Raw genomic sequence first — 25,927 nt, 5'->3', positions numbered from 1 at the left:
ATATACCTGGGTATGTTTGGGTTGGGGACCGATTTACCCTTTTTAATCTCTTTTAGCTACTTAGCTAGCCTGTCTTGTTGGTTTACACGGGAAGCGGGAGTGAGTCGAGTTGCGGAAAAACATTTGGTAACGACTTGCTTTACTTTGGCTTGTATATACTATGTAATCACGTCATGACAACATTCACACATTTTACACACACACATACACATACACACACATATTTGCCTCAACATCAACATCTGTATTTGACGACGACGAAAGCGTCGGGTATATGGAAATAATCGCTGATGAACATGCCGATGACGCTAGCAATCAATCTCTTGATGCCCTTACTCCTTGCAGAATGATCCCCTACATGCCAATAGTGATATCTCATGCCTTGCCACTTTGTGAGTTGCACCTAAACGCCCAGAAGAGAGAAGAAAGAAGCACCTGTCTTCGAATCCAGAACGTATGGAGCAGAAGAGAGAGAGGGAAAGAAAAACGAAAAAAGGGGTGAGCTTTTTGCTCTGTTGCAACAAAGGAAATGCTGTGGTGGGGTATGTAGCCTTCTAGACTATAAAGAGAGGATTAAATCTTCCTTCGAACAGTAAACTTGCGCTCCATGGTCGCAGCAGGGAGTGCTTGGGCGAATGTGTCGCGTGCTGTTGTAACGTTAGTTATATGACTCCCCTCAAGTAATGTTGACAAGACTTACTCTCCGCAGAATCAAACATGATAAGAATATCGTCATGCTCGCCCGGATACTCAATTTCATCGAGACAAACAAATCGTCTCTTGGTGCCCGTCCAGCCCGTTGCCCTACCCTCGGCCTTCTGGATCTTGCCCTCGCCTCGTCTTTCGTCTACAGGCAGCGCAAATTTTGCGTCGACCAGCTTCAGTCCAAACTGTCCACCCTTGTCTGTCTTCTGGAAAGTGTCGGTGAGGCGGAGTTGGAAGTTCATGGCATCGGCGTGGGAGAAGTCTTCGAAGAAGGCGAGGAGCTGGATGATGTTGTCTTGTTCGACAATCTGCAGACGGGTGCTGTTGGCGGTCCATTGCTTGTAGATGGGTACTACCATGCGACGGCGGGATATGGAGAAGGAGGTTGCAAGACTGGGCAGGATTAGTATGTAGCTGATCATGACAGGATGTAAACGTACCCGTCGAATTTCACATGAAAGCCAGTGACAGCCAGCTGGAAGGTGTGGAGATCGTTGTACGAATTAAAAGTCAGTCGTCGAATGGTAGAGGCACTTGTGAGAGTTTTGAGCAGCTTCGCCAGCTCATCGGGAACGTTGGGCTCGGTACGGCTGGCGTCGATAGCCACGGCCATATCCTGCTGGGCCTCACGGAGGAGTGTGAGCTCGGAAGCTCCGTCAACTGGAAGGCGAACCAAGAGTTCACCAGGTCCTGCAAGCTATCAGTACCGCATCATTCCTCCAAAAGAAAAAGAAAAAAACCGGAAAAAAAAAAACGAGACTTACCCAAGTTCATACGATCAGAAACGATACCAGCAGTATGTCTGCACATGATTCTCAAGCTCTCGCTCATGACAGTGGGTGCTGACTCGAGTCCCGCAGCTTCTGGATCCTGGTTCATAACTTTGGCTTCCACCCACTGCAGCTTCTCAAGCACGCGACTACCTTGCGTAAAGCCCTCTGCCTGGTCAGCGCTCTCGATATGGAATGCCTTGAGAGCCACTTGGGCGAATGTGGTCTCGCCATCGGCGACGTTCATGGAGGTAAAAGTGCCAAACAGGTTGTTGCGGTCCTTGCCATCCTGGAAAACAAGATGGGCTGTACATGTTCTCAGCCTCTTATCAGCACCCTCTTCACGGAAGCGCAATCTCAGCGCAGGGGCTTGATCGGCTTCAGTGACGTATTCAAAGTTCATGGGCTCCTGTTTCGTGCCGAGCTCGTGGTTGATTAGGCTGACTTGCTTGGTCTGCTGCGGCGTGACCAGAACCATACGGTAGCCTCGGTGCAGTTTTCGCTTGCCTGTGCCTTCACTACTGCGTTCAATCCTTTGGAAAACCATGAGCTTGCAGCCTGATACGCGCTCGGCTGGGAACGCTGATGGCTTTGCAGGGTCCCTGTAACTTGCTTCTTTCAAGTACATCTTACAGGCAAAGCGCTCGTCTCTCCGTTCTCGTAGATCTGACTCGGTCCTGTTTGTGTGGTTGACAATGGACCACAGGCTGCGGAAGTCACTCTCATGCAGCGCCATAGTGAGCACAAATCCATGTCGTAGCTGGACAGTAAGCTGCGATGACTGCTGCTTCCATTGGACGTCCTTCCATGTAAGCACCGATCCCGACCCGACTAGGAGGTTGATCAGGCTGTTCTGGCTGCAGATGGCCAATTTGACCTGGTATTCTTCCTTGGATCGCATGACAGAGACAACAGCATCCATGGGAACACGATCCGTCGCGGGGTCGTCGGTCGATACAGAGGCCTTGACAAACATGCGGAAGTAGCAAAAGTCAGTCTTAGTGTCGGAAAGAGGAATGTACTGTGATAAGCTAAACTGGGGCTGGCTGCTGTTGGGCGCAGGAAGTCCAGAAGTCAGTACACTCGCAGCGTCTCCAGGGAATGTTGGATATTCCTCCCATATCTTCTGATCTTGTCCCTGGATGAGCGCTTGGGTCGGAGGCATGCTTTGGTGCTTCTTCATCGACCCCACGAGCAGTTTCAGGTAGTGAGTAATCGCATTCTGAATGTCAAACACCTCCGCGCTCGCAGCGTCTCCAGCTTTTCTTGCGAGATCGACTTGCGCATCGAGAGAGGCGCCACTGTATGCCTGCAGGCTGGGGTGGTTCGGAAGCACCTCAGAGATGATCCACCACACCTTGGCCAAATCGACATGCGGTTGAGCGAGTCGCTCTTGGATCGGTTCGGCAGTCTTAGGCTGACTCCTTATCAGGTTCTCCATCCCCGTACGTCCTTTCAGAAACCACCAAGTAGCAACCCGGAGCCATTGCATCGGCGTGTGGCTGTTTACGTTGCCTCCAAGCTGAGCTGTCAGCTGGAAAATGCCTCTCATATGCGTGATGCGCTCGGCAAAATCTCTGTATGCGAACTCGTTTGCTGACTTTGTATCCGAGCGGGTTAAAGGGGCCGCCGGTTTGGCGCTGGCTCCCGAAACATTTCGCGACGGCGATTGGCTCGAAGGCACCGAGACTGCGAGAGTCTGCGGTAGCGGAGAGGGTTGTAGAGACTGCGGGAGCGAAGAAGGCGGCTGCTGCGGTTGTGCTGAGAAATAGGATGCACCCTGGGGTAATTGGGGCGGAGTTGGGAGGTTCGGGCTGTCGTCAAGGGCCCCGAAAATGGCGTTCTCTTTATTTGAAGGCACCCGTTTTATTGTGGTATCAACGAACGGGTCCGGTCGTGCAGCAGGGGAAGCGCGTGCCTGCGAAGGGGAAAATGCGGTGTATTGCGATGGCGGCGACTGTGCTCCCGGTCGTGCTGGAGAGGGTCCGCGTGCTCTGGATCGTTTAGGGTCTTCGGTGCTCAATGTGGCGGGTGGTGATGTCCTGGATTCGGATTGTGGGATTTCCAGAGGTGTCCTTGCTGCAGCGGGGGTGTGGTATGAAGATGGAGGCGTACCGACGATGGACTGCTGTGAGCTCGTCTCGGAGTCTCGCCTTTGACCCGAGGCTGCTCGTTGTGATGCTTCGTGCAATGTCCTGCCCTCCTCCGACCGCATCTTTCGCCGCACTTTTTCCGCGAATGAGAGCGACTCGTCATCGTCCTGCTCAGCCAATTCTCTCTCCGGCAGCTTGGGCACTGAAGGTATCGCATGCACAGGCTCGTGCCCAGCATCTCCGTCCACGTTGCCGAAGCCGGTCTGCATGCGTTTGAGCGGTTTTGGCTGGAAATCGTCTTCTTCTTGGATAGTAGGCTCCCGTGCTGACATGGTGCGCGACATGACTGGCGAGAGATTGTCCGAATCCTGGGAGTAGGAAGAGTCCTCGCTGGGCCGCCGTCCAGAAAGAGCCGCTGTCGGCTCTGGTATACCGTCAAAGCCAGTTGGTGCCCTGGAGAGTGCCTTTGGCCGCTCTCCAAGCCCCATGGAGCCCATGTAACGCGGTGGTGTTGGCGGCAGTTGGGCGTGTGTGTTGATCTGGCCCATCTGCATCTTCTGGCCGAGGGGTGGGGACAGCTCGCCGGGGTTTGTGCGCGTTCTCGTGAGGTTGGTCCTGTACTCGGTCTGGGAGGGGGTCCGGCCTATGCCATTGCTGCGCGCTCCCAGATTCGCGTCGTCCTGCGGCACCTGGGACGGCAGTTTGTCCGCTTGGGGCACACTTGCTGCCTTTTTGTTCTTGGCGACTTCCAGCACGACGTCTTCACACTCGTCTCCGCCATGGCCTATGACTTCGGGGACTGTGCGCACGAAGCTCACGGTGAGGCCCTTCTTGCGCGTGCCTGTCTTCAGACCCCCCGGGCCTGGGCTTCTTCCGGCGGCGGCGGCGCTGGCCAGAATCGCCTGGGCGCCGGGCCACCGCTGGGCGCTGGCGACATCTATGCGGGGTCGGGTGAAGGCCGAGGCGGCAGCAGCAGCAGCAGCGGCGCGGTCGGTCGAAGGCTTGAGGAAGTCGTTGATGTCGTGGTCGTCCGAGGGCGGCTTGGTCTTGGGCTGTGAGGCGGCGGCGAGTTCGTTGGTCTTTTCAAAGATCTTGGTCTTCCAGCGGCTCTTGGAGAAGAGCTTGCTCCCGGCATCCTGGGCGTCCACCATGGTGCTGCCCGCAGACCAGATTGGGGTGGATGGGTGGGAGATTGATCAGGTGGGGAGGGTTCCCAAAGCGGATTGGGGGTGTGCAATGCAAGAGGGCAGTGGTGCGCCGTCAAAGTCGGGGGGCGCGTCGGGAGTGATCGCGTGCCTGGCTTCGAGGCTGGCGTCGTGTTTGCCGGCTTGGGGTCAATTGATTACCGCCCGTCGACGTGTTCCGAGGGGTGGTGACTTCTCTAACAGGGTCCGGCCACATGAAACGGTGTGGTGCGAAGAACCAATGCCGGCTCCAGGTATATACAGAGAAAGAAAGAAAGGTGAATGGGGGGAGGGAGAGAAAGCCACAGAACAGCGGCCCACGCAGGGCACCCAACAATGTCGTGGGACCGCCGCTGTAGTTGCGGAGTAGTCTATCAGCTAAATTGCTAGGGTCGAAGCTAATTGCGCGCCGCCCGCTTATCGTTGCAGGCTTGCAGCGGCATCCTAAGCTCTGTTGGTTGCGCCTGGAGCCTCGGGCTTTCTCTACACGAGCAAAGATTGTCGTACTGCCGTACTGCGAAATTGCACTCTTGACCGGCCTCGGGTTGCGCTTGAAGACGACGGCCTCGCAATGTCTCGTGTTCGGAGCGCCAACATCAACACACCCCACATTCAGCCCACCAGATCATGTCTGTGCGGCCGGCACTCGGTCCTACATTCACGCTTTCACCCTCTCACCCTCTCCCCTCTTGGCGCCAAACCACTGCAGCCTGCTTGCGGCTCAAATGTGCCTTTGTTGTATCTTGCATATCCAACATGCACCCCTTAGCTAGCCCTTCACCACCACTACTACTACTACCACCACCTCACCATCCGCGCCGCTCGCTCCTATCCTGCCCAACCGTCTGACTTGCGTAGATCGCAGGCCCCGGCTTGTCAAGATCGTCATGAAGTGCGTGGCATGTGTTTCACTCTTCTCTCCATGTGCAGACCTCTCGACCGCCCCCCTAAAGTCAGCAATGGCAACAACAACAGTAAACACCCAGCCGCTCAGCCATATCTAGGTACCTCGCTTGTAAGGCTATTGAGTCTCTCCCTAAAACGGAAGACCACAGCATCCACTATGCCCGAAACACGACAGCGGCCGCTCCAAAGCGTGGAGGTGATAAGGCGCAGCAGGGGTGGCCATTTCTTAGCCTACTTCATCGCCTCGGCTGTGACACCTGGCCTACCCAGCAGCCGGCGCGTCTAAATATACTCGAAACCGACGACTCTGCCTCCCGCACAGCGCACATCAACAGCAGTACCGCAAGAGCCTGCGCACATCCAGGGCCTACTCTTGTAGCCTGATCGAAACCGAAGCAGACGTGTATCCGCGCATTTCACGGTACAGTTGAACGACCGGTGCTTACTTTTCCCGCTAGCGACCCTGATCGCCCGTTATTCGCCACATGTCCTTTAGCGACATGCAATGGTGAGCCGACTGTATGTAGGATGGAAATGAGCACTCATCATTCCCGGGTTCCAGTTATAAGCCGCTCGGTCGCGCGTCCCGAAGTAGGAGCGACAACAAGACATTAAGAGAGATTTTTGATATCTCATCATGCTGCCATGGGCAAGTCTACAGGCGGCACCTACATACCCTACTAGCGCACCTGTCACATTGAACAAGACAGTGTCCATCCTCATTTCCACAAAGTGCAATTTCACCCCTCGATACTACCATCACCTCACAACATCTGAGTTGTTGTTGTCCGGTGTTTGGTCGACTACACACTGGAGTTCAACCGACACTTGATCATCGTCTTCGAGAGCCGCAGGTGGGGCTCTACGTTGCAGCAATGACGGAAGAAAGCCCCATAGCATCATCATAAGTCCAGACATTGCTGCTTCTAAACACAACCCCTCCTACATCCCCCGCGATACTTGAAAATCATCTCATCCCTCATATTTTTTTGTCACCACTTCCATTACGTCGCTAAAATGTCGTCTCAAGCCAGCTCTGAGCCCCTCCAGATCTACGAGATATCCGACTTCAAGCTCCATAATGGCTCCACACTACCAAAACTCAAAGTGGCTTACAAGATCCTCAACCCGCACAACAGCAAGATAGCAGTTGTCCACACGTGCTTCAAGGGCCGTATGGACACTACTCTCACGCACGCCAACGCCGCTCTGAAGAACCACAAGATCATCCTCATCGCCCTTCTCGGCAATGGCGAATCTTCTAGTCCGTCAAACACGCCCAACTTCCCCAGTGCTATTGAATATATGGACTGCATCAACGCTCAGTATCCTCTCCTCACCCAAGAACTTGGTATCAAAGAGGTCGACGTCATGCTAGGGTTCTCCATGGGAGGCCAGATCACTTATCACTGGATAACTGCCCATCCTGATTTCATCAAGCACGCCGTAATCGTCTGCTCTTCAGCCCAAACAAGCAGACACAACTACCAGTTCCTCGAGGGTCCAAAAGCAGCACTAGAGAATGCAAAGAGTCCACAGATGGGTCTTCGGGCATTTGCAAAGGCGTACTCGGCATGGTTGTCAAGTGCCGAATGGTTCGATGAAGAGTGTTACAAAGCGATGGGCTTCCAGCAACTGAGAGATTGGGACGATCATGTCACGATACAAGGCAACGAAGGCTGGAGTGGTGATGATCTCAAGGTTATGTTGGGAATGTGGCAGCGTGGGGACATCGCTCGATGCACTAAAGAAGGAGACCTTGGGTCGGCACTAAAAAGCATCAAGGCAAGAGTTTTGCTGATGCCTTGTGAGACGGACCAGTACTTCCGGCCATATGTCAGCGAGAGAGAAGCAAAGAGTTTGGAAAATGTAACGGTGGAGATTATCCCTAGTATCTGGGGACATATTGCAGGTGGCGGGGCGAACCCGAAAGACGTGGACTGGATGGATCATCGCATCAAGCTTTTTTTGCGGGGTTTGGCCTGATGTTGACAGAACATGCTGAAGGTGAGCATGTTTCAAGCACACTCATCGTGGCAAGGGTTTGAAAACTGGTCAAGATGGGATAACCTACGTAATACTCGACGTACGAAACAAACCTCAATCATGTATGAAAGTTGTCTCGACCGAAATCGCCGTTGCCGTGCATAGGCCCGGTTTTCTCACAATGCTTTAGTGTCGATTGTCTGCGATGATGTTTCAGGTCTCCGCCGACCAATCGCGGAAGAGCCTCATCGATATGTCACCGCCAAGCTCCTACGCCCGCTGCCTCAACTCTACTCAGGCACCTTCTCGATGATGCACCAGCACCTCTGTGCGCAATTCTCCAGAAGACAGCTGAATTACCACAACCAACCATCAACATAACTGCAGTGAAAATGGTAACTTCCCCAGTAACTTCGTCATCGGAACAAACCTCCGATACCGCGGCTCCCAGAAGCCGGCGGTCACGCGTGTCGGCGGAGCACACATTGAACAGAGTGCGCGAGAATCAGAGGAGACATCGGGCCCGACAGCGAGACCACGTCGCCTCGCTTGAGCAAAGGCTCGCAGAGACTGAGAGACTGCTTGCGGAGGCGAGGGCGGAAATTGCCGTGCTGAAAGGACAGTCCGCCAGCAGTTTACGACAGCAATCCAACGATGACCAAATCGAACATGGGGCGCGAGGAGCAAGGTATATAGAAGAAGGAAGTGCTGGAGTGCAAGAGGTACCATGCCCAGCACCGTCCAGCCAGCAGAACTCGGTAGCCCTTACCGTCCAACCAGGAGCCGGCATCGACCCGCAACTGGCGTACCCTGATGTCCACGTCCCAGACCTTTCCTTCCTCGGCGATTCAGCCTTCTACCTGCCGTCGAACACCTCGCCTGCGACTCCGCTCTTGGCCATTCCATCACAGGACCTCAACATCATCTCCAGCAACAATACTGCCACCGGCCCACCACCATGTTGCAGCGACCCGTTACCGTCATCAAATTCGCCTAACGATCTGGAGTGCTCGTCTTGCAAGACCAAACCTCCGCCCGATCCATCAGAGAGCACTACGCTGTGCGCTCAGGCCTTTGTCATGATCGGACAGCAGAACTTTAGGAACCTGGATCCGGATACCATTCGACTTTGGCTGGCGCAGGGACTGAGACGGGCGCAAAGGGAAGGCGAGGGATGTAGAGTTGAGAATGGAGCGCTGATGAGGTTGTTGGATTTTATTAGTGGACTGTGAGGCTAGGCGGTCGTCATAGGGTGGTTACTGTTGAAGCTTAGAGGATGGATTAGAGTGAGGCATGGCGTGTGTGATGGGGCTTTCTTGTGGCGGTGCTAAAGTTGTGGAAGGTTATTCCCGTAGCGGTGCATTTGTAGACGTAAGAGTCTCTTCAATTTGTATTTATTCAATTCTGGAACGATGGCAGTTGTGTCACAACCCTTGTGTTATATTTCAAACCAAGCAACACAACGCCTCACCTGATGCCTACGCTACTTCACTGCCAACTCGCACATCCGTTTGACTGGTTGCCTACCCTCACAAAAAAAAAAGAGGCGAGACCAATACATATGCGTAATACGAGGATGTGCGCAGTGGAGCTGCTTACCCAATACTCAGGTGACATATCATTCTGTTTGGAGTGACATACCAACGAAGTGTCTATATGAACGCACTTCTGCCTACCAAAGACATTACTACTATCCCCCACCTATCAACCTACCTAACCAGGGAACCAACAGAGCATACCTTCACCCCATCCTAACCCAAGTCCATCACCCAAATCCAATCATGACTCCAGACCTGGATCCAACATACTCCAACATCTACGCGCGCTACACCGCCACCGCCCTTTCCAAAAACCCCAACACTAACAATGCGTCTGCCGTCGCCCGCGCGTTCGGCTACACAGAAGCCGAACTTTCCTCCATCCCTGTAGATTCAAACATCGGCCTCAGCTGCGGGAACCCACTCGCACTCGCGAAACTGAAAGAGGGTGAAACCGTCATCGATCTAGGTTGTGGAGCAGGTTTCGACGTTTTCCTCGCTGCAAAGATGGTAGGAGAAACGGGCAAGGTCATCGGCGTGGATATGAACGAGGTAAAGTGTCTCGGTCATTTGAAGTGCCATGAAAAGAGTGACGATGGCTAACAAGTCCAACGTAGCATATGCTCCAGAAAGCTCGTCTCAATGCCGAAAAATCAGGTATAAGCAACACCACTTTTGTACACTCTCTCATCACATCCATCCCCCAGATCGAGGATTCCACCGCCGACGTCATAACGTCGAACTGCGTCATAAACCTCGTTCCCGACGTCTCCAAACCCGTCGTCTTCACGGAGATGTACCGACTGCTCAAGCCAGGTGGTCGGTTAACCATCTCAGATATTCTTCTGAGGAAGGATCTGCCAGAGAATCTGAAGAACAACGTAACGTTGCTTGTGGGGTGCGTAGGGGGAGCGAGCAAGAAGGGTGATTACGAGAAGTGGTTGGAGGAAGCGGGTTTCAAAGAGGCGGTTGTTGTCGAGGCCGGTGGTGACCTGAATGTTTACAAGGGCGAGAAAGAGGACGGAGTAGAGCCACAGTCGTGTTGTGGTGGTGATGGAGGTGTGACGGAGGATATGGGTAGAGAGCTCCAGGACGTCGACTTAAACGAGTGGGCTGGTAAGTGAATGAGTCTGTTCGTCCGACAGCAGCTAACGTCATCATAGCGTCTTTCAAGATATACGCCGTCAAGCTGTGAGACAGAGATCGATTGTGAACGGAGAAATCGTAAATGTTTCATTACCTATACGCTATGCAGATAGAAAAGACCCATATGAACATACAAAGTGTAAATCATGCATCGTCGCATCGACCACTCATAGCAGTCTATCGTCCCATCCTTATGACACCGGCGTGCACCAGCTTCTGGATCTTGGAACGAATGCTTGGGTTCTTCAGGTGCTCTTGCAAAGCCGCAGGGTCGTCCTTGGCCTGCTGAAGGATGGCCTGCATGACGGGATCTTGTAGGATGCCGACAATCTGGAATATGTTAGTACTGGGCCGTGATTTGTGAGTTGAATACGACGTACCTCAGGGTCGCGCTGAATACGCTCCATGGTTTGTTGCTCAGTCTCACCCTCGCGTGCAGAGTATTGTGCTTGCAGAGCCTTGGACTCTTGTTGTTGAATCTCTCGTGTGTGCTTGCCATCCTTGTCGTGTTCCATGGCTTCTGCGCAGACGTTGATACATTTGTTGTACTCGCGCATGGTGAAGTATGCCTGGGCTTTGCGCAGGTATGCTCGGATGAAGTCGGGGTCGCGCTTGATAGCCTCGTCGCAGTCCTGTACCGCCGATGGGAACTCGAGCAGCTTGATGAAACAGGCGGCGCGGTTGGAGTACCCTCTCGGGTCGTCCGGTGCGCGCTTGATCATCTCCGAGTATGCCGCAACGGCCTCTGGCCAGTTGGACTCCTTGAACTTGGCATTACCGAGCTCACGCGCCTTCTCAGCCTCTTCGGGGTTGATGTATGACTCTCTCTCCTGGATGACCTTGGCCTTCTCTGCAGCACGGAGCTTTGCGAGGACTTCGGGTGTGCGGTGTTCGGTTTGTGCCTTCTGGTAGTACTTGATTGCGTTTGCAAGGTCGCCCATCTTCTCGTACGCGGTGCCGATACGTGCAAAGGCCCTGTATGGTGTTAGCGCAGAATTACTGTTAGATGGGATATGACGTACTTGGCAATGATCTTGAAGTCGGCCAGGATCTCGCGACCATACTCAACAGCCTCATTACAAGCCTGGATGCAGCCCTCGTAGTCGCCCTTCTCGAATTTGGCGGCGCCAAGGTTGGTCTTGTATGTGATATCCTTGTGTGTTTCCCAGGCCTTGTTGTAGTGCTCAATAGCCTCGTCGAATTGTCGCTTCTTGTAGAACTCGGTTCCCTTCTTCTTGAGCTCGTCGGCCTCGGCCTTTGCCTTCTTCGCAGCCTTTTCCTCCTCAGTCTCTTCTACCGGCTCTGGCTCTGGTTCTGGCTCAGGTGCCTTCTTGGGCTGGCTGGGAGCTGGTCGCGCATCGGGCATCTCGACGTCCTCGTCGGCTTCCTTGGCGCCTGCATCGCCTGCACCTCCAGCACCGGGTGCCTGGCCGAACGACATGTCGATGCCTAGCAGAACGCTCATTACCTGGAGGAAGCGGGGATCCTGCATGAAGGCACCGGCCATGTTGGGGTTCTTCTGTAGCTGCTGGAGCTTGCCCATGAACTCTGCATCGCCGAGGAGAGCGGCCGTCTTGGGGTTCGCGGCGAGCTTCTGGATCATGTTCGGGTCGCTGAACATGCCACCGAGACCGGCACCGCTGTCGTTTGCCTCTGCCTCGACTGCGCGCTTGACGGCATCGAGACCGGCCTTTGCTTGTGCATTGCTTGGATCGAGTTTGAGTGCCTCCTCAAAGGCCTCTGTGGCTGCCACTATTGGGAATTAGCAACGCTCCCTTCTCATGGATGACATTCACACATACCCAAGTCGCCCTCGCCGTGCAGCGCCGTTCCCTTGCGACCCCAGCCCTTGGCCCAGTCTGGCTTAATCTCTACTACCTTGTTCGCATCTTCGAGCGCCTTCTGCCAATCTTTCAACGAGGCATATGCGCCGGATCGATTCGAGTATAGGACGTGATTGGAGGGGTCGAGCTCGATTGCCTGTGAGAACTTCTCGCTGGAGTTTGTTAGTAAACTGTCGCTAGGCTGCGTTTGCGGGGGGACCCTACATGGACTCGGCGAACTTCTTCTCAGCGAAGAGCTTGTTTCCCTCTGCTTTTAGTGCGTCCGCCATGTTGGAGGTATTTTCAGCTTTGGATAATTCGGGAATGTGACTGCGAAGCTGCTTGGTACTCCGCGCGTTTGAGGGACAGGCTCTGAGTTATAGTTTGATGTGCAGCTAGAATGTTCGATTGCGTCCGTGCAGCCCGGCCATCTGGAGGGCTCGTCATATACCCCACCACGAGCCTCACGCATCTCACTTTCAGCTTGGTGAGTACCATCTCAGCCCTCCTGTGCGCCCTTCTCCCGCATTCTACGCGACTAGTTTGTTCAGCCTTTGGAGACAATGACGAAATCTTGCCGCCGATTGCAAACTTCTGCTTGTTCGACGCGTTTTGTTGTCCGCAAAAGCTGATACGTGACTGCGCGGGGATTCATACTGACTTTCTCAAACAAGTTCGCACCTGAGAGTATCCGAGGACACGATTAGTTCATCTCCAAGATATATTCCATACCTTCCTCAGCCCACCAATTTCTTCGTCCAAAATCATAAGCCGAAATTCTATCATGAGTCAACTCGTCACCCAAGTCCAGTGGAATGCTGAGGCTGCTTCAAGTGGACATTATGATAAGATCATGGTCCAGAATCTAGAAGTCGTCGTGAACGCAGGAAAGGATGTCTGGGGGCGCGAGAAGAAGCAGCGGGCCCTGATAAGTGTCACTTTGACTCTAGCGAAGCAATTTACATCAGCTTCTTCCACGGATTCTGTCGACGATAGCACAGTCCACTATGGTACACTCAGCAAGGCCATACAAGCACGCTTCAAGGACGAAACCATGGCCTGGATGTCGACATCCGCTCTTTCGACTGCTGTCTCCAAGTGCGTTCGCGACGTCGCAGGCTCGACAGACGTATATGCAATCGAAACAAACCTTTGTTACATTAAAGGCAGCATGTTCGGAGAAGGAGCCGGACACATCACGTCTCACATTGAAAGAACCGGCACCCGTACCAACGTGCTGTATCTGCGCGACGTCCGCATCCCATGCCTGATTGGCGTCAACGCCAACGAGAGAATGCAGAAGCAGCCCGTAGTCCTCAACGTCTGGGTTGACAAGATAGATGACTCTCGTGTCGAAGACTACCCTCAATTGGAGACTCTCTTGTTCGAGGCAAGTGCAACAAAGTATACAAGTACACGCCAACTGACCGACCTAGTTGATATCCGTGTCCACTTTCCAAACTATTGAGAGCCTGCTAGCGTGGCTGGTCGAGGAACTTGGACAAAAATTCTTTACACAAGAGGTAGACCAGAGCGCATGGATCAAGCTGAGGATCGAAAAGCCTCATGCTGTCCCGTTTGCAGATGCACCCGCCGTCGAAATAACACGACCAGTACGGTCGAACTAGGGTGAAGCGGTATTGTTAGTGAACTACCTTAGTGGGTCAAATCATCGCTGCAGCCAGCCATGGTAGTGTATGTAAGTTTCCCAGACGCAAGCCACGGGAACAGCTAGAGCAACAGCTAAGGATGTCTGTTCCAGACTTGGGCTAGAGGGTAGGCCCGTTAGCGCAGCCGGCACCGATTCAGTCTCCACTTCCAATAATTGTCCCTGTCTTACACCTACGACGTGTACCCGGGAACCGCCAAGCGTCTAAGCTTGTTGGAAGCTCCTTGCCATTTTGGTTGTCGGTATCGCGGGTATCCCTAGACACAGTCATTGGTGTGCCTGACTGATAACCTTGTTAGCTGAGCGCAACGTAGTCAAATGGTCACCCGTATTGATACACAAAAAATCAAGCCACAGAGTCTTGAGAAGTTTGCAGCACGGCAACTGGTGATGGAGATGGGCGTTATCGAGGCTGCCGTCTGACATGGGCATCGTTGTTGTATGAATGCACCGACTAACAGTAGATCCCCCACGTGGTTCGCAGCCACATCAGACCTGTACCTGCGCCACATTGCAGCCACGACGTTCCCTCTGAGCCGCTGCTCACGCGTAGATCTTGGGAGTCCTCAATCATCCGGTTCCCCACTGTATTCGCCTCCGCGTTGCATTGCGCATTTGCCACTGTGGAAAAATTGCAACATGGCTGCAAGCTGGGGAAGTCTGTTGGGGAGCACTGGGAGCAAGTCGGAATAGCGGTCTCGGGGCAACGTCAGGGCTCCTGCACACCCCTGCTAGTGCCGCGGCCAGATGAGGGGCTTTTCAGTTTATCGACGTAGCTCTCCGAAAAGTTATTCAACAATTGTGCATCGTGAGGTTGAGCAGATAGGCGGCCGCGCAGCGATTCGATAGCCGCTCTTGACTCGGGCGGACACGGGGGGGCTGGGAAGGAGCGTCGCAAGACGAAGCCCTGCAGAGGAAAGAGGGAACGTAGTGGAAAGCCGTGGTGAAAGGGCCGGTGGCAGACGTGAATGGGCGAGTCCCGAGGGTGTAGTCCGATACTGCAACTGGAAAATTTACCGTGAAACAAGTGCAATGGCTGCCATGATGGTGTGAAGTAAAGCACCAGAACCGCGTCGTGTGCAAGAACCATTGGCGGCGTCGCCGTTGCCATGCAGAGATGCTACGCTCGAAACTGCCCTTCTGGTGCACTCGCGGCAATAACATGCATGTATAAAAGGCAAATTCACACCGTCTCTTCACTATCCCCATCAGAACCCCAAGCCTGTTCTCGTTACCAGGCCATAGCTTGTTCTCGACTTGCCCCACGTTCAACGCCAAGCGCGACCCATTGCCTTTAAGGAGACCAGCTCCCCAACACTTGCTGCTCTCTACACCACTCTCTCCTCACGGAACCAGCTTTTCTCTCTCTCCGACTTACACAATGGCCTCTCGCGCGATTCCTTCCCACTTGAAGCCCTCTGCTGCTGAGGGCGGCGAGGGCGGCTTCTCGTCCCAGCGCCATCACGGCAAGTCGCAGTCCCATGTGGTAAGTGCCTTCTCTCTATTGCTGCAGCTTGCCCGCCTGCATTTTGCTTTTTCACTTCTGCTTTCTTGGACTCGTTTTCGTTGCTACAGAGCGGATGCAGCTGTCCTCACCGCCACCAGATACCCTGGCTTGGGTATAGTGGGTACCGAAGCAGGCTGGCATTGAGCTGGCACTGATTGCTGGGGTTGCAGCACCCCGCCTAGCCATGTCTCGACGCGTGTTCCCTCGGGCAAATCAGACGATTCGTCAAAAGATGATGTTCGCTGCTGTTCTGAAGCGTTGTCTCCGCATTCTCATCGCCTGTTCTCCGCGGCTGCTGTGTCATGGTAACCACAGCAGCATCTACACGCTCAATAGCTCCAACGCAGCTTGAATTTGTTCTCAATTGACTAACAACCAATCTCTCAGGCTTTCGAGAACACATCTACCAATGTCGCCGCCTCGCAAATGCGCAATGCGCTCAACAAGCTCGCCGACACCGTCACAGACCCCGCCGAGAAGAAGGTCAGTTGCCACTCTTCTGCACCTCTACAACCTCCGTCTGCCGCTCATGCATCACGATACAATTGCTCGGGCCAATGCCTGCAGCCACAAGCTATCAGCATGTTTGAGAGGGGGAATTGGGAGAGACGTCATTCTGAGCATATACTGACGCACTATAGTACTTCGAGACAGAAATGGACAACTTCTTCGCTCTGTTCCGACGATACCTCAATGACAAAGCCAAGGGCACTGCCATCGACTGGAACCGCATCGCTCCCCCCAAGGCCGAGCAGGTCGTCAGCTACGATGACTTGGCCAACACCGAGGCTGTCGAATACCTGAACAAGCTGGCGGTCGTCAAGCTCAACGGTGGTCTCGGTACCTCCATGGGTTGCGTTGGCCCCAAGTCTGTCATCGAGGTCCGTGACGGCATGTCCTTCCTGGACCTGTCAGTGCGCCAAATCGAGTACCTGAACCGCACATACGACGTCAACGTCCCATTCGTGCTGATGAACTCGTTCAACACCGACACCGACACCGCCAGCATCATCAAGAAGTACGAGGGACACAACATTGACATCCTCACCTTCAACCAGTCGAGATACCCCCGTATCCTCAAGGACTCGCTCCTGCCTGCTCCCAAGGAGAACAAGTCAGACATCTCCAACTGGTACCCTCCTGGCCACGGTGACGTTTTCGAGTCCCTCTACAACACTGGCATGATCGACAAGCTCATGGACCGCGGCATTGAGTACATCTTCCTCTCCAACGCCGACAACCTGGGTGCCGTTGTCGATCTCCGCATCCTTCAGCACATGGTTGACTCCCAGGCGGAGTACATCATGGAGTTGACCGACAAGACCAAGGCTGACGTCAAGGGTGGTACCATCATCGACTACGAGGGCTCCGTTCGTCTGCTTGAAATCGCCCAGGTTCCCAAGGAGCACGTCAACGAGTTCAAGTCGATCAAGAAGTTCAAGTACTTCAACACCAACAACATCTGGATGAACCTCGCGGCCATCAAGCGTGTTGTCGAGGCTAACGAGCTTGCCATGGAGATCATCCCCAACGGCAAGTCCATTCCTGCCGACAAGAAGGGCGAGGCCGACATCTCCGTCCTTCAGCTCGAGACAGCTGTCGGTGCTGCTATCAAGCACTTCAAGAACGCACACGGTGTCAACGTCCCCCGAAAGCGTTTCTTGCCCGTCAAGACCTGCTCCGACCTCATGCTTGTCAAGTCTGATCTTTACACACTCCAGCACGGTCAGCTGGTGATTGACCCCAACCGCTTCGGTCCCGCGCCCTTGATCAAGCTCGGCAGCGATTTCAAGAAGGTGTCCAGCTTCCAGGCCCGTATCCCTTCCATCCCCAAGATCGTCGAGCTCGACCATCTGACCATCACTGGTCCGGTCAACCTTGGCCGTGGCGTCACGCTCAAGGGCACCGTCATCATCGTTGCGACTGAGGGCTCCACCATCGACATCCCTCCCGGTTCCATCCTCGAGAACGTCGTCGTCCAGGGTTCGCTCAGGCTGCTCGAGCACTAGAGTGGTTGAGGCGGCATTTTCTTCACGGGTTCATAGATTTTTTGAGGATATAGGTCTTCTTGTAGCGACTGGTAACGAGAGATGACTGCATTGCAACGTACTTGGGCAAAAGGACTCAGGCGGTAATGGGGTGTAATAGTAAAACCCGGTCAATGATTTACGCATCATCATAGACAAAATGCATCTTGAATACAATACATAATCCATCATCAACCTTGTTTGGACCTGCACTTTGTCCCTGTCGGCTGTCTGAAGCTAGTTTTCTTCTCGTGTAGTAGTGGTCCGTTATTCCCGCGCACCTGATCCGCGTGGGTCATCCCAACAGCATTGGGGTGACCGATGTATGCACTGAATATTTCCAAGAAATGGTGCCTGATTGCGGCCTCACGCCATCTCAGCCTTGCGGCCCTACCGCGGTGATGTCAGAATGTCACCAGCCACGCAGCCAACCCGCGAACACAAACCCCCACCATTTCTACCGGTTCCTGCGCTGTGTAGAGGCGCAGCCGGCCAGTCATCTGCCTGTTGCATAGCGATGATGCCTGCTGATAGCGGCCAGCAGCTCTTGATATAAGCAGCCGTGGCTTCCTAACGCCGGGCGCGTTGCACACGCCTGCATTCCCGCGCGTCGCACGCAGCGGGGTTCGAGGTACCCTGACGAGCATCAGCTCCGAGCATCGAGCCGAAAAAGATATATATGCCTGACATTGTTCAAAGCGAGTGCCCTTGGACATTTCGACAAAATGGCTCCCGAACCGATATTGCCGAAAGAGCACCAGGAAGAACGCGCGGCGAACGCAGCGCAAGCGGATGCGGCGCACCGGGAAGCATACGACTACTGGGGCTACCTTTTCAAGGAGGATAAGTGCGGCACCGATTTACTAGATCGCCTGCTCATGGGCATCGCTGAAGTCATTGTGAGTTGAGTGCAGCTCCAGAGATGACTGCGAGGCGTCAAGCTGATGTGTCGCTGCAGAGCAAGAAGTTCGAGCCAGGCGACTCGCCTGATCTCACGCCGTCGCAGATCGCAGCCTGGTACCGTAGTGTTGGGGGCGATTACGACGTGCTGTTCACGGATACACCGCCATCATCAGTCGCATTCATATATCGCTCGCTAGGCGCATACCACAGCCTGCAGCCAGGGCCAGACGACGACGGCTACTCGAGCCCTAGCATACCTGCGCTGAAGAAGAACGGCTTTGTGACATGGCAGACGATACAACTCTTGTTGGGGCCAGAAGAGCATGTGCCTTTTCTACAGAGGGCCGTCGAGATAGACGACATACCAGACCCAGAAACCGGCAATATCTTTCCCAAAATACTACCCAAGGAATGTTTCCCCGAAAAGCCCGACGATGCTATGGAGACGTGGTATCAGAGTGTTGCTGCCAGGCTTAAGCAGGAGGCAGACGAGGAAGCGAGCGGAGGCAGTGCTGCCAACGAGCCAAAACTGCGCACTTCGACAGACAGTGAAGGCACCTCAGCTGATGAGAAGCATGGCGCATACCGGTATTTTGAAGACCCACTCTATCGGATGGGACGACCACGGCCGACCTTCATGCGCCATGTCTCGAAGCAGTCTCCACGACCGGGCGACGACCATGGGAGGGCCGTCACATCGAGGGTGAGGCATATGCTGAACCCTCTGAATTACGTTGGAGGTAGGAAGAAGAGTGTTCCGGGCCGGTACTCAGATGAGGAGTACTCCGACGGAGACGCCACACCCATTGCGCCTGTTCCTCAACCAGGAGCTCGATATCCCTCGAACAAGCGCCCACATCCGCCACGACGCGAATCTTCGTTGTCAACAACGGACTCGGGTTCTGACGATCCAGATCGCCCACCTTCTCGTCGTCATGAACCCGTACTGCGCTCTCACCGATCTCACGAGCCGCCCGTATCGCAACCGGGATACTTTCCCGCCTACAGTGAGGCGCGCCGATATTCGAATCAACACGATGCCGTCCGAATGGATGGCAGAAGCTCAAGTGCAACTTCTCCCCAACCTGTCTATCGACCAACTACGTCACCGCTCTTTGCGACTCAGGTTGCGCAAGCTCAACGTGAAGCAGCACAGAAGTATTATGTTTCAAGACCAGCTATGCCACCACGCACCAGCTACAGACCGGTACCAGCCCCTGGTGTGCGGTGGGGTGCCCAGACTGTGCATCCTGTAAGCCCAGCCCGAGACGGCGAGCCACCATATGTTCGTGAGCGTGAACGGGAACGTGACCGCGATAGAGAACGTCACCACCGTGATCGGGACCCTTACGAGATGGGCAATAGTAGAAGGAGCTCACATCGACGTTACTCGGAAGATGTTGAATATCCACGCGAGCGTACGCGTGACTCGGCCAGAACACGCAGCCACGATAGGGTCAAGGATGAGTGGGATGATCGACACGACAGAGAGAGAGACAGAGACCGCAAAGCAGGGTACGATGACCGGGTAAGAGATGACAGTCGGGAGAGGGATAGGGCCCGGGATCCCCGAGTGCATAGGTATGTGTCTGGGGTGCAGGATGGAGTGTCTGGCAGAAAGTATCCAGTCGCTAGTGGTTCTCCTTACTAAAAATGTGCAGTGTTAGGGGCCAATTCATGAGGCTCCTCAAGGAATTCTGAGCCGCACGAGATCAAGAAGGAACCGTTTACATTTCGCAACCTATCGGCTATGCTGTGGGGTTTGTTCAAGCTGGAGTGGGTTCTCGATGGGTCTGGAAGATCTGTGGCTTGGATGGACATGGGCCGGGCATATTCAGCTCAGCAGTCCGAGGAAGTGTGTTCTTGCGAGTCTGCAACGCCTCTAATGCACATGCGGTGTGGTAGGAATACTAATAGCACAAGAATGTGGTATGAATACGGGGTGACGGATGGAAAGACTTGTCGCTGATGTTGCATGTAATCCGCATGTGATCGACATGTGGCCTGCATGCTTGATTGTTTTTTCTTCGCTGTGCAACCACGTCACAATTCTTTCTTCCGAAGTTGCGGTAAGAAGGGAATGGAAGAATGACTTTGCCGATGATGTGGTGGTGTCACACCATTTCTATCATGTTCTCACAGGCCGGTCTTCTGTGTTTGGGTGTGCGGGACGGACCCTGGGGCTAGTGATTAGATAAAGTCAACGGGAACGCCGGGCGAGCCCTGCAGGTTGGTAGCGTCACGATAAATGGAGGGGAAGACTGGGTTCTGATCATTGGACCATGAGTGGCTGGCGACACGGCACAGTCGTGGTGCAGCATCAAAGGTTGTTTGCAGCTGAAGGTCGGGATACGCGTAGTTCTCTATGTCATATGTGGCAGTGCAGGGCGAGCACGGGCGGATCGTCATGGCCTACAGCTGCTAGTCAAGACCTCATCCAAGCTCCGTGATTGCGTCTGAGAAGGACCGCTTGCGCGTCGGTCTCCCACGAGCACACCCTGGACATAGTCATTTCTTCGGCCTTTCCTTTGTTTTTTGTTTTTTCCCTTCTTCTCCCGTGCGAGGAATTACTTCGGCGAGTAAGCTAGGTAGTGCCACCCACCCGAGCATAGCTGCAGTACCGCTAAAGCATAGCTAGGTAGCTGCCGCCATCTACCAAGACAAGCTAATCAGCCAAACAACAGGTTTCCAGAAGCCCAACAACACCACCCAGCCGCTCTCTTTCTTCTCCATCACTCCCACGACTGCCCACCGCCTGACTTGCATCCTCGCCTCGATTGCGAGCGCTCAATTGCACGCCCAGCATTGGCAACTGCAACATAGGGTGAGCGGGTACGACTTCCGCTCCGTGTTGCCGACATGGCTACGCAATCGCGTGAATCCGAGCTGAAGCAGCAGGGCTTGCTCGACGCAGCCCGGGACCCAAACTCGTCGATTACGGCGCAGCAGGCGGAGAAGTCACTGGTGGACCAGGCGCAAGCGGGTGGCAGCGCGGCCTTCCAATTCGACCCCGATGCGACGCCCGAGCAGAAGCGGGCACAGGCACGAGCGCGTGTCCCCGCAAACTTCCACCACGAGCGCAACAAGAATGCGACGGCATTGGTATCAGACGCCGACGACAAGAGCCCGCCAGAGTACGACCTGCCGGCGCCGACAAAAGCCGGCGCCATAGAAACCCCAGAGGAAGCCAAAGCAAACGGCCATGCGCCCGAGCAGCTCGACGACGACGCGCGTTGGGATCGCGTCGGATGGGCGCCGCGCTTCGGCATGCCAGGCTCGGAAAACAAGGACGAGGAAGAGGCGTCCCTGGCCGACCACCAGACGTGGCTCGAAAGCCGGATAGAGGACAAGTTCTTTGGCGACTGGTACCATAACACGGGCATCATCATCTTTGCATGCCTGAGCTCGTGGGTTGTCGGCGTGCTAGGCGGTGGACTGGGCTGGATCATGATCTTCATGGCCGTCTGCGGCACCTATTACCGAACCTCGATCCGTCGCGTGCGTCGCAATGCGCGAGATGACCTCAATCGCGAGATGGCCAAGAACAAGCTCGAGACAGACGCGGAGAGCCTCGAGTGGATCAACAGTTTCCTTGTCAAGTTCTGGCCCATCTACGCGCCTGTCCTTTGTGACACTATTGTGGGTACCGTAGACCAAGTGCTCTCCACGTCAACACCATCATTTCTCGACAGCTTGAAGATGAAGACGTTTGTCCTCGGAACGAAGCCTCCGCGCCTGGAGCACGTCAAGACGTACCCCAAGACACAGGATGATATTGTGCTCATGGATTGGAAGTTCAGCTTCACACCCAACGACACCGCCGATCTTACCGCGAGACAGATCAAGAACAAGATCAACCCAAAGATCGTCCTGGAAATCCGCATCGGAAAGGGTCTTGTGAGCAAGGGCCTCGATGTTATCGTAGAAGACATGGCCTTTTCCGGTCTCATGCGCCTCAAGTTCAAGCTACAGCTGCCTTTTCCCCACATTGAAAAGGTCGAAATGTCCTTTTTGGAGCGCCCAACCATCGACTACGTTTGCAAGCCTTTGGGTGGAGAGACGTTCGGTTTCGACATCAACTTCATCCCTGGTCTGGAGACTTTCATCATGGAGCAGATCCATGCCAACTTGGGCCCAATGATGTATGATCCCAATGTGTTCCCCATTGAGATCGCCAAGATGCTTGCTGGTAATCCTGTCGATCAAGCGATCGGAGTTCTGCAGGTCCACTTCCACGGTGCACACGGTCTCAAGAACCCCGACAAGTTCTCCGGTACTCCTGATCCATATGCCACCGTTTCCATCAACAACCGTAATGTGCTCGCACGCACCAAGACGGTGCACGAAAATGCCAATCCTCGTTGGAATGAGACTGTCAACATCATTGTGACTTCGCTGAAAGACTCGCTTACCATCAACCTCTTTGACTACAACGACATCCGCAAGGACAAGGAGCTTGGTACCGCTACTTTCGCTCTTGAACAGTTAGAGGAAGTCCCCGACCATGAGAATCTGCAGCTCGAGGTCATGTCAGGCGGTCGCGCCCGTGGTATGGTAACAGCAGACGTGCGCTTCTTCCCGGTCCTGGAAGGAACCACACTTGCAGACGGCACCAAGGAGCCTCCGCCAGAGTCACGTACGGGCATTTGCAAGTTCACCGTTGAGCAAGCCAAGGACATGGACGGCAGCAAGAGCATGATTGGGCAGCTCAGTCCATATGCTGTTTTGTTGCTCAACGGCCACGAGATCCACAAATCGCGGGTTATGAAGAGGACGAATCAGCCCATCTGGCCGGATGCGACCAAAGAAATGCTCATCACCGATCGCAAGAAGGCCAAGCTCGGCCTCGTCATCAAGGACGACCGCGATCTGGCCGCTGATCCAATCCTTGGTACCTACCAGATCACCTTGGACGACATGCTGGAGCTTATGGCCAAGGGTCACGAGTGGTACAACCTTGCGGGTACATCAAGCGGTCGCGTCAAAATGAAGCTTGACTGGAAGCCAGTTGCGTTGAAGGGCGCAGTGTCTTCGAGTGGTTACCTTACTCCAATCGGTGTGATGAGATTGCACTTCCAGAGCGCACGTGGGCTCCGTAATCTTGAAGCATTAGGCAAGTCGGATCCTTATGTACGCGTTCTGCTTTCTGGTATCGAGAAGGGCCGAACTGTTGTTTTCAAGAACAACCTCGACCCTGACTGGGATGAGGTCATCTATGTGCCCGTACATACTGTCCGCGAGAAGCTTACGCTAGAGGTCATGGACGATGAGAATCTTGGCAAGGATCGTCCACTCGGACACATCGAGCTCTTGGCTGGCGACTACATTCAACAGGATGAGAACGGCGAGTACCTCGTTCAAGAACAGAAGCAGCCTATAGCGGGACCTCTCCGATTGGCCGGAGACTCCCAGCCCCACGGCGTACTAAACTACACTTGCTCCTTCTACCCAACGTACCCCACCTGGGACCCTGAGGAGGATGAGGAAGAAGAAGAACAAGCAGAGGAGGTTACAGCAAACGGCAATGGCGCTACCCGACCCACCTCTGTTGGATCCAAGCTCAGCCACCAACGTGTTGTATCCGGTTCTTCTACCTTGAGCAGGTCGGAGACTGCCGGTACCATCTCATCGCTTAAGTCTAATGAGAAGGACATGGCCAAAGAGCTGGCGAAGAACGAGCTACAGCAAGCAGAGTCGATCCCAGAGAAGCCGAAAATCGAGAAATTGAAGCTTACTGCGGACGACCTACAGCAGTACGGTAGGTCGCATGTCACGTTTAAGGATACAAAAGAGTTTGGTTTGTTGAGTTGGTCATTCCGACCCACAGCCTATTCCCGTATTCTTATAGCTACCTTTCTGAGCATTTACTGACATGATGTAGAATCTGGTCTTCTCGTCTTCAAGCTTATCGATGGAGAGTTCGCAAGAACAGGTGGCCATGTCGATGTCATTATGGATGATATGGCTTACGCCAGCTATTCCAGCGCAAAGATCAGAAGCAACAAGATGACATTCAACGATGGTACGTTCTGTCTTAATCCAAATCGACAACTAAGTTAATCAACATGCAGTTGGCGATACAATGATCCGTGAGCTTGACTTCTCCAAGATCACCCTCCGAATTATCGAGCACATTGACAACGATGGCGAGGACAACGAAGACCATGTCATTGCCAAGCTGACAGGAAACACTGTCGATACGCTGCGGAGATCTCTGAACACACCCACTCAATTCACGCTCAAGGACAAACACGGACGTGATAACAAGATCACCGTCATGCTCAAGTACATTCCCGTGAAGATGCGACTTGATCCCAGCGAATCGTTCAACAACCAAGGCACGTTGCGAGTTGATGTGCTTGATGCGGCAGATCTTCCAGCTGCAGACCGTAACGGTTTCTCAGACCCTTACTGCAAGTTTGTGCTGAATGACAAGGAGGTGTACAAGACCAAGACGCAAAAGAAAACCCTCCACCCGGCATGGAACGAGTACTTTGAGGTACCTGTGCGAAGTCGAACAGCCGCTGACTTCGTCGTCAATGTCTACGATTGGGACTTTGGCGACAAGGCGGACTTCCTTGGCAAGTCATCCATCAACCTTGAGATTTTGGAGCCTTTCCAGCAGCAAGAGGTTACGCTTGCTCTTGATGGCAAGTCAGGCGCTATCCGACTACGAATGCTGTTCAAGCCAGATTACGTTGTACGATCCCGTCAGGGCTCAAGCACATTCTCCGGTACTTTTGCTGTTCCAGGCAAGGTCATCGGTGCGCCCGTCAAGGGTGTTGGCAAGGGCGCCGCATTCGTTGGTGGTAACGTAGTGCGCGCAGGAACCTTCCTTGGTCGTGGCTTCAAGCGCAGAAAGTCGCGCGGCGAGGCCCCTGAAGAGGACTTTGAACGACCAAGCACCGCAGAACGGCCCTCTGCGGATACGCCTATGATCTCCGTGGAAGGCGAGCCCAACACACCCACTAAGGATAATGGAAACCACAACAGACACCGCAGCTGGGGCGCTCAGAGCTTCCACAGCCGTTTCGGCGACGCTGGTGGTGGAGGTGCCGAGCAAGGCACAGCCCAAATCACCGTTCTCGGCGCTGATGGCTTCCCTGCTAACACCAACCTACGCGTACACATTCAGCTCGGCAAGAAGGAAATCCACAAGACCGATCATATCAAGGCACCCCAAGGTTCCGTATCCTTTGATCCCAACGAAGAGAGTTTTAAAGCATCTTGTACCGCCGACGCCTTCTTCCGACTTGTTGTCAAAGACCACAGCAGGTTCGGTGGCGACAAAGAACTCGGCGAAGCTCAATTCACCATCTCAGACCAGGGTGGTGGTGCCGAGCAGAACATCGGAGTGGGCAAAGGCATGGTGTCTATCCGCAGCAGCTTCCAGCCTAGTGATGCAGTGAGCCAGCAGGGTAGTGTCAGTCCACGACCAAAGACATCCGAGAGGAGGGGACTGCTAAGGAGGGATCGAAGCACTACGCCTAATCCCCCTGCTTAGAAAGTTTCAAATTCTTTACACCAATTACGGAAAAACGGGAGCAGGGTCAGTTTTGCCGCGAGTGAGATGACGGGTCGCCAGCAGCAGGAGGACTCTCTTGATGAGGAGAGGACTGGGGCGTTGAGGGATTGGATTGAGGATGTCGAGAAGGGCAGGCGGTCTTTTG

The 25,927-nt window shown here is 54.1% G+C and overlaps 8 protein-coding genes across 8 annotated transcripts; 6 read left to right on the top strand and 2 right to left on the bottom strand.

Moving 5' to 3' along the window:
• Positions 1 to 573: 573 nt before the first annotated feature.
• ACET3X_002454 (uncharacterized protein) lies at positions 574 to 4,719 on the bottom strand (the record flags this gene model as incomplete). The annotated part of the gene is made up of 4 exons (XM_069449198.1): positions 574 to 647; positions 701 to 1,098; positions 1,146 to 1,395; positions 1,470 to 4,719. 4 exons carry the CDS (start codon positions 4,717 to 4,719, stop codon positions 574 to 576), a joined length of 3,972 nt encoding a protein of 1,323 aa, XP_069309001.1.
• Positions 4,720 to 6,675: 1,956 nt separating this feature from the next.
• Positions 6,676 to 7,644, top strand: ACET3X_002453 (uncharacterized protein; the record flags this gene model as incomplete). Its single annotated transcript, XM_069449197.1, has 1 exon — positions 6,676 to 7,644. The coding sequence occupies one exon, from the start codon at positions 6,676 to 6,678 to the stop codon at positions 7,642 to 7,644; it is 969 nt and encodes a 322-aa protein (XP_069309000.1).
• A 1,781-nt stretch (positions 7,645 to 9,425) lies between these two features.
• ACET3X_002452 (uncharacterized protein) lies at positions 9,426 to 10,377 on the top strand (the record flags this gene model as incomplete). The annotated part of the gene is made up of 3 exons (XM_069449196.1): positions 9,426 to 9,734; positions 9,800 to 10,298; positions 10,346 to 10,377. The coding sequence occupies 3 exons, from the start codon at positions 9,426 to 9,428 to the stop codon at positions 10,375 to 10,377; spliced, it is 840 nt and encodes a 279-aa protein (XP_069308999.1).
• A 128-nt stretch (positions 10,378 to 10,505) lies between these two features.
• Positions 10,506 to 12,441, bottom strand: ACET3X_002451 (uncharacterized protein; the record flags this gene model as incomplete). The annotated part of the gene is made up of 5 exons (XM_069449195.1): positions 10,506 to 10,658; positions 10,709 to 11,303; positions 11,351 to 12,080; positions 12,131 to 12,324; positions 12,377 to 12,441. 5 exons carry the CDS (start codon positions 12,439 to 12,441, stop codon positions 10,506 to 10,508), a joined length of 1,737 nt encoding a protein of 578 aa, XP_069308998.1.
• A 494-nt stretch (positions 12,442 to 12,935) lies between these two features.
• Positions 12,936 to 13,619, top strand: ACET3X_002450 (uncharacterized protein; the record flags this gene model as incomplete). Its single annotated transcript, XM_069449194.1, has 1 exon — positions 12,936 to 13,619. The coding sequence occupies one exon, from the start codon at positions 12,936 to 12,938 to the stop codon at positions 13,617 to 13,619; it is 684 nt and encodes a 227-aa protein (XP_069308997.1).
• A 1,412-nt stretch (positions 13,620 to 15,031) lies between these two features.
• ACET3X_002449 (uncharacterized protein) lies at positions 15,032 to 17,542 on the top strand. The gene is made up of 3 exons (XM_069449193.1): positions 15,032 to 15,306; positions 15,715 to 15,810; positions 15,969 to 17,542. Exons 1-3 carry the CDS (start codon positions 15,202 to 15,204, stop codon positions 17,334 to 17,336), a joined length of 1,569 nt encoding a protein of 522 aa, XP_069308996.1. The 5' UTR covers positions 15,032 to 15,201; the 3' UTR covers positions 17,337 to 17,542.
• Positions 17,543 to 18,079: 537 nt separating this feature from the next.
• On the top strand, positions 18,080 to 19,958 carry ACET3X_002448 (uncharacterized protein; the record flags this gene model as incomplete). Its single annotated transcript, XM_069449192.1, has 3 exons — positions 18,080 to 18,253; positions 18,313 to 19,838; positions 19,919 to 19,958. The coding sequence occupies 3 exons, from the start codon at positions 18,080 to 18,082 to the stop codon at positions 19,956 to 19,958; spliced, it is 1,740 nt and encodes a 579-aa protein (XP_069308995.1).
• A 1,158-nt stretch (positions 19,959 to 21,116) lies between these two features.
• ACET3X_002447 (uncharacterized protein) lies at positions 21,117 to 25,761 on the top strand (the record flags this gene model as incomplete). The annotated part of the gene is made up of 3 exons (XM_069449191.1): positions 21,117 to 24,015; positions 24,139 to 24,279; positions 24,329 to 25,761. The coding sequence occupies 3 exons, from the start codon at positions 21,117 to 21,119 to the stop codon at positions 25,759 to 25,761; spliced, it is 4,473 nt and encodes a 1,490-aa protein (XP_069308994.1).
• Positions 25,762 to 25,927: the final 166 nt, after the last annotated feature.

The sequence above is a fragment of the Alternaria dauci genome, chromosome 2 (assembly GCF_042100115.1).
Source record: "Alternaria dauci strain A2016 chromosome 2, whole genome shotgun sequence".
NCBI lineage: Eukaryota > Fungi > Ascomycota > Dothideomycetes > Pleosporales > Pleosporaceae > Alternaria > Alternaria dauci.
The sequence above is the reverse complement of the archived record's forward strand: the minus strand, read 5'-3'. Positions and strand labels throughout refer to the sequence as shown.

What these genes read in the sequence shown, in the direction of transcription:
- ACET3X_002449 (XM_069449193.1), top strand. Translation starts at nt 15,202, where the DNA reads ATGGCCTCTCGCGCGATTCCTTCCCACTTGAAGCCCTCTGCTGCTGAG. An exon ending in GCAAGTCGCAGTCCCATGTG is followed by an intron (nt 15,307 to 15,714) that starts GTAAGTGCCTTC and finishes CCAATCTCTCAG; the next exon opens with GCTTTCGAGAACACATCTAC. An exon ending in CAGACCCCGCCGAGAAGAAG is followed by an intron (nt 15,811 to 15,968) that starts GTCAGTTGCCAC and finishes GACGCACTATAG; the next exon opens with TACTTCGAGACAGAAATGGA.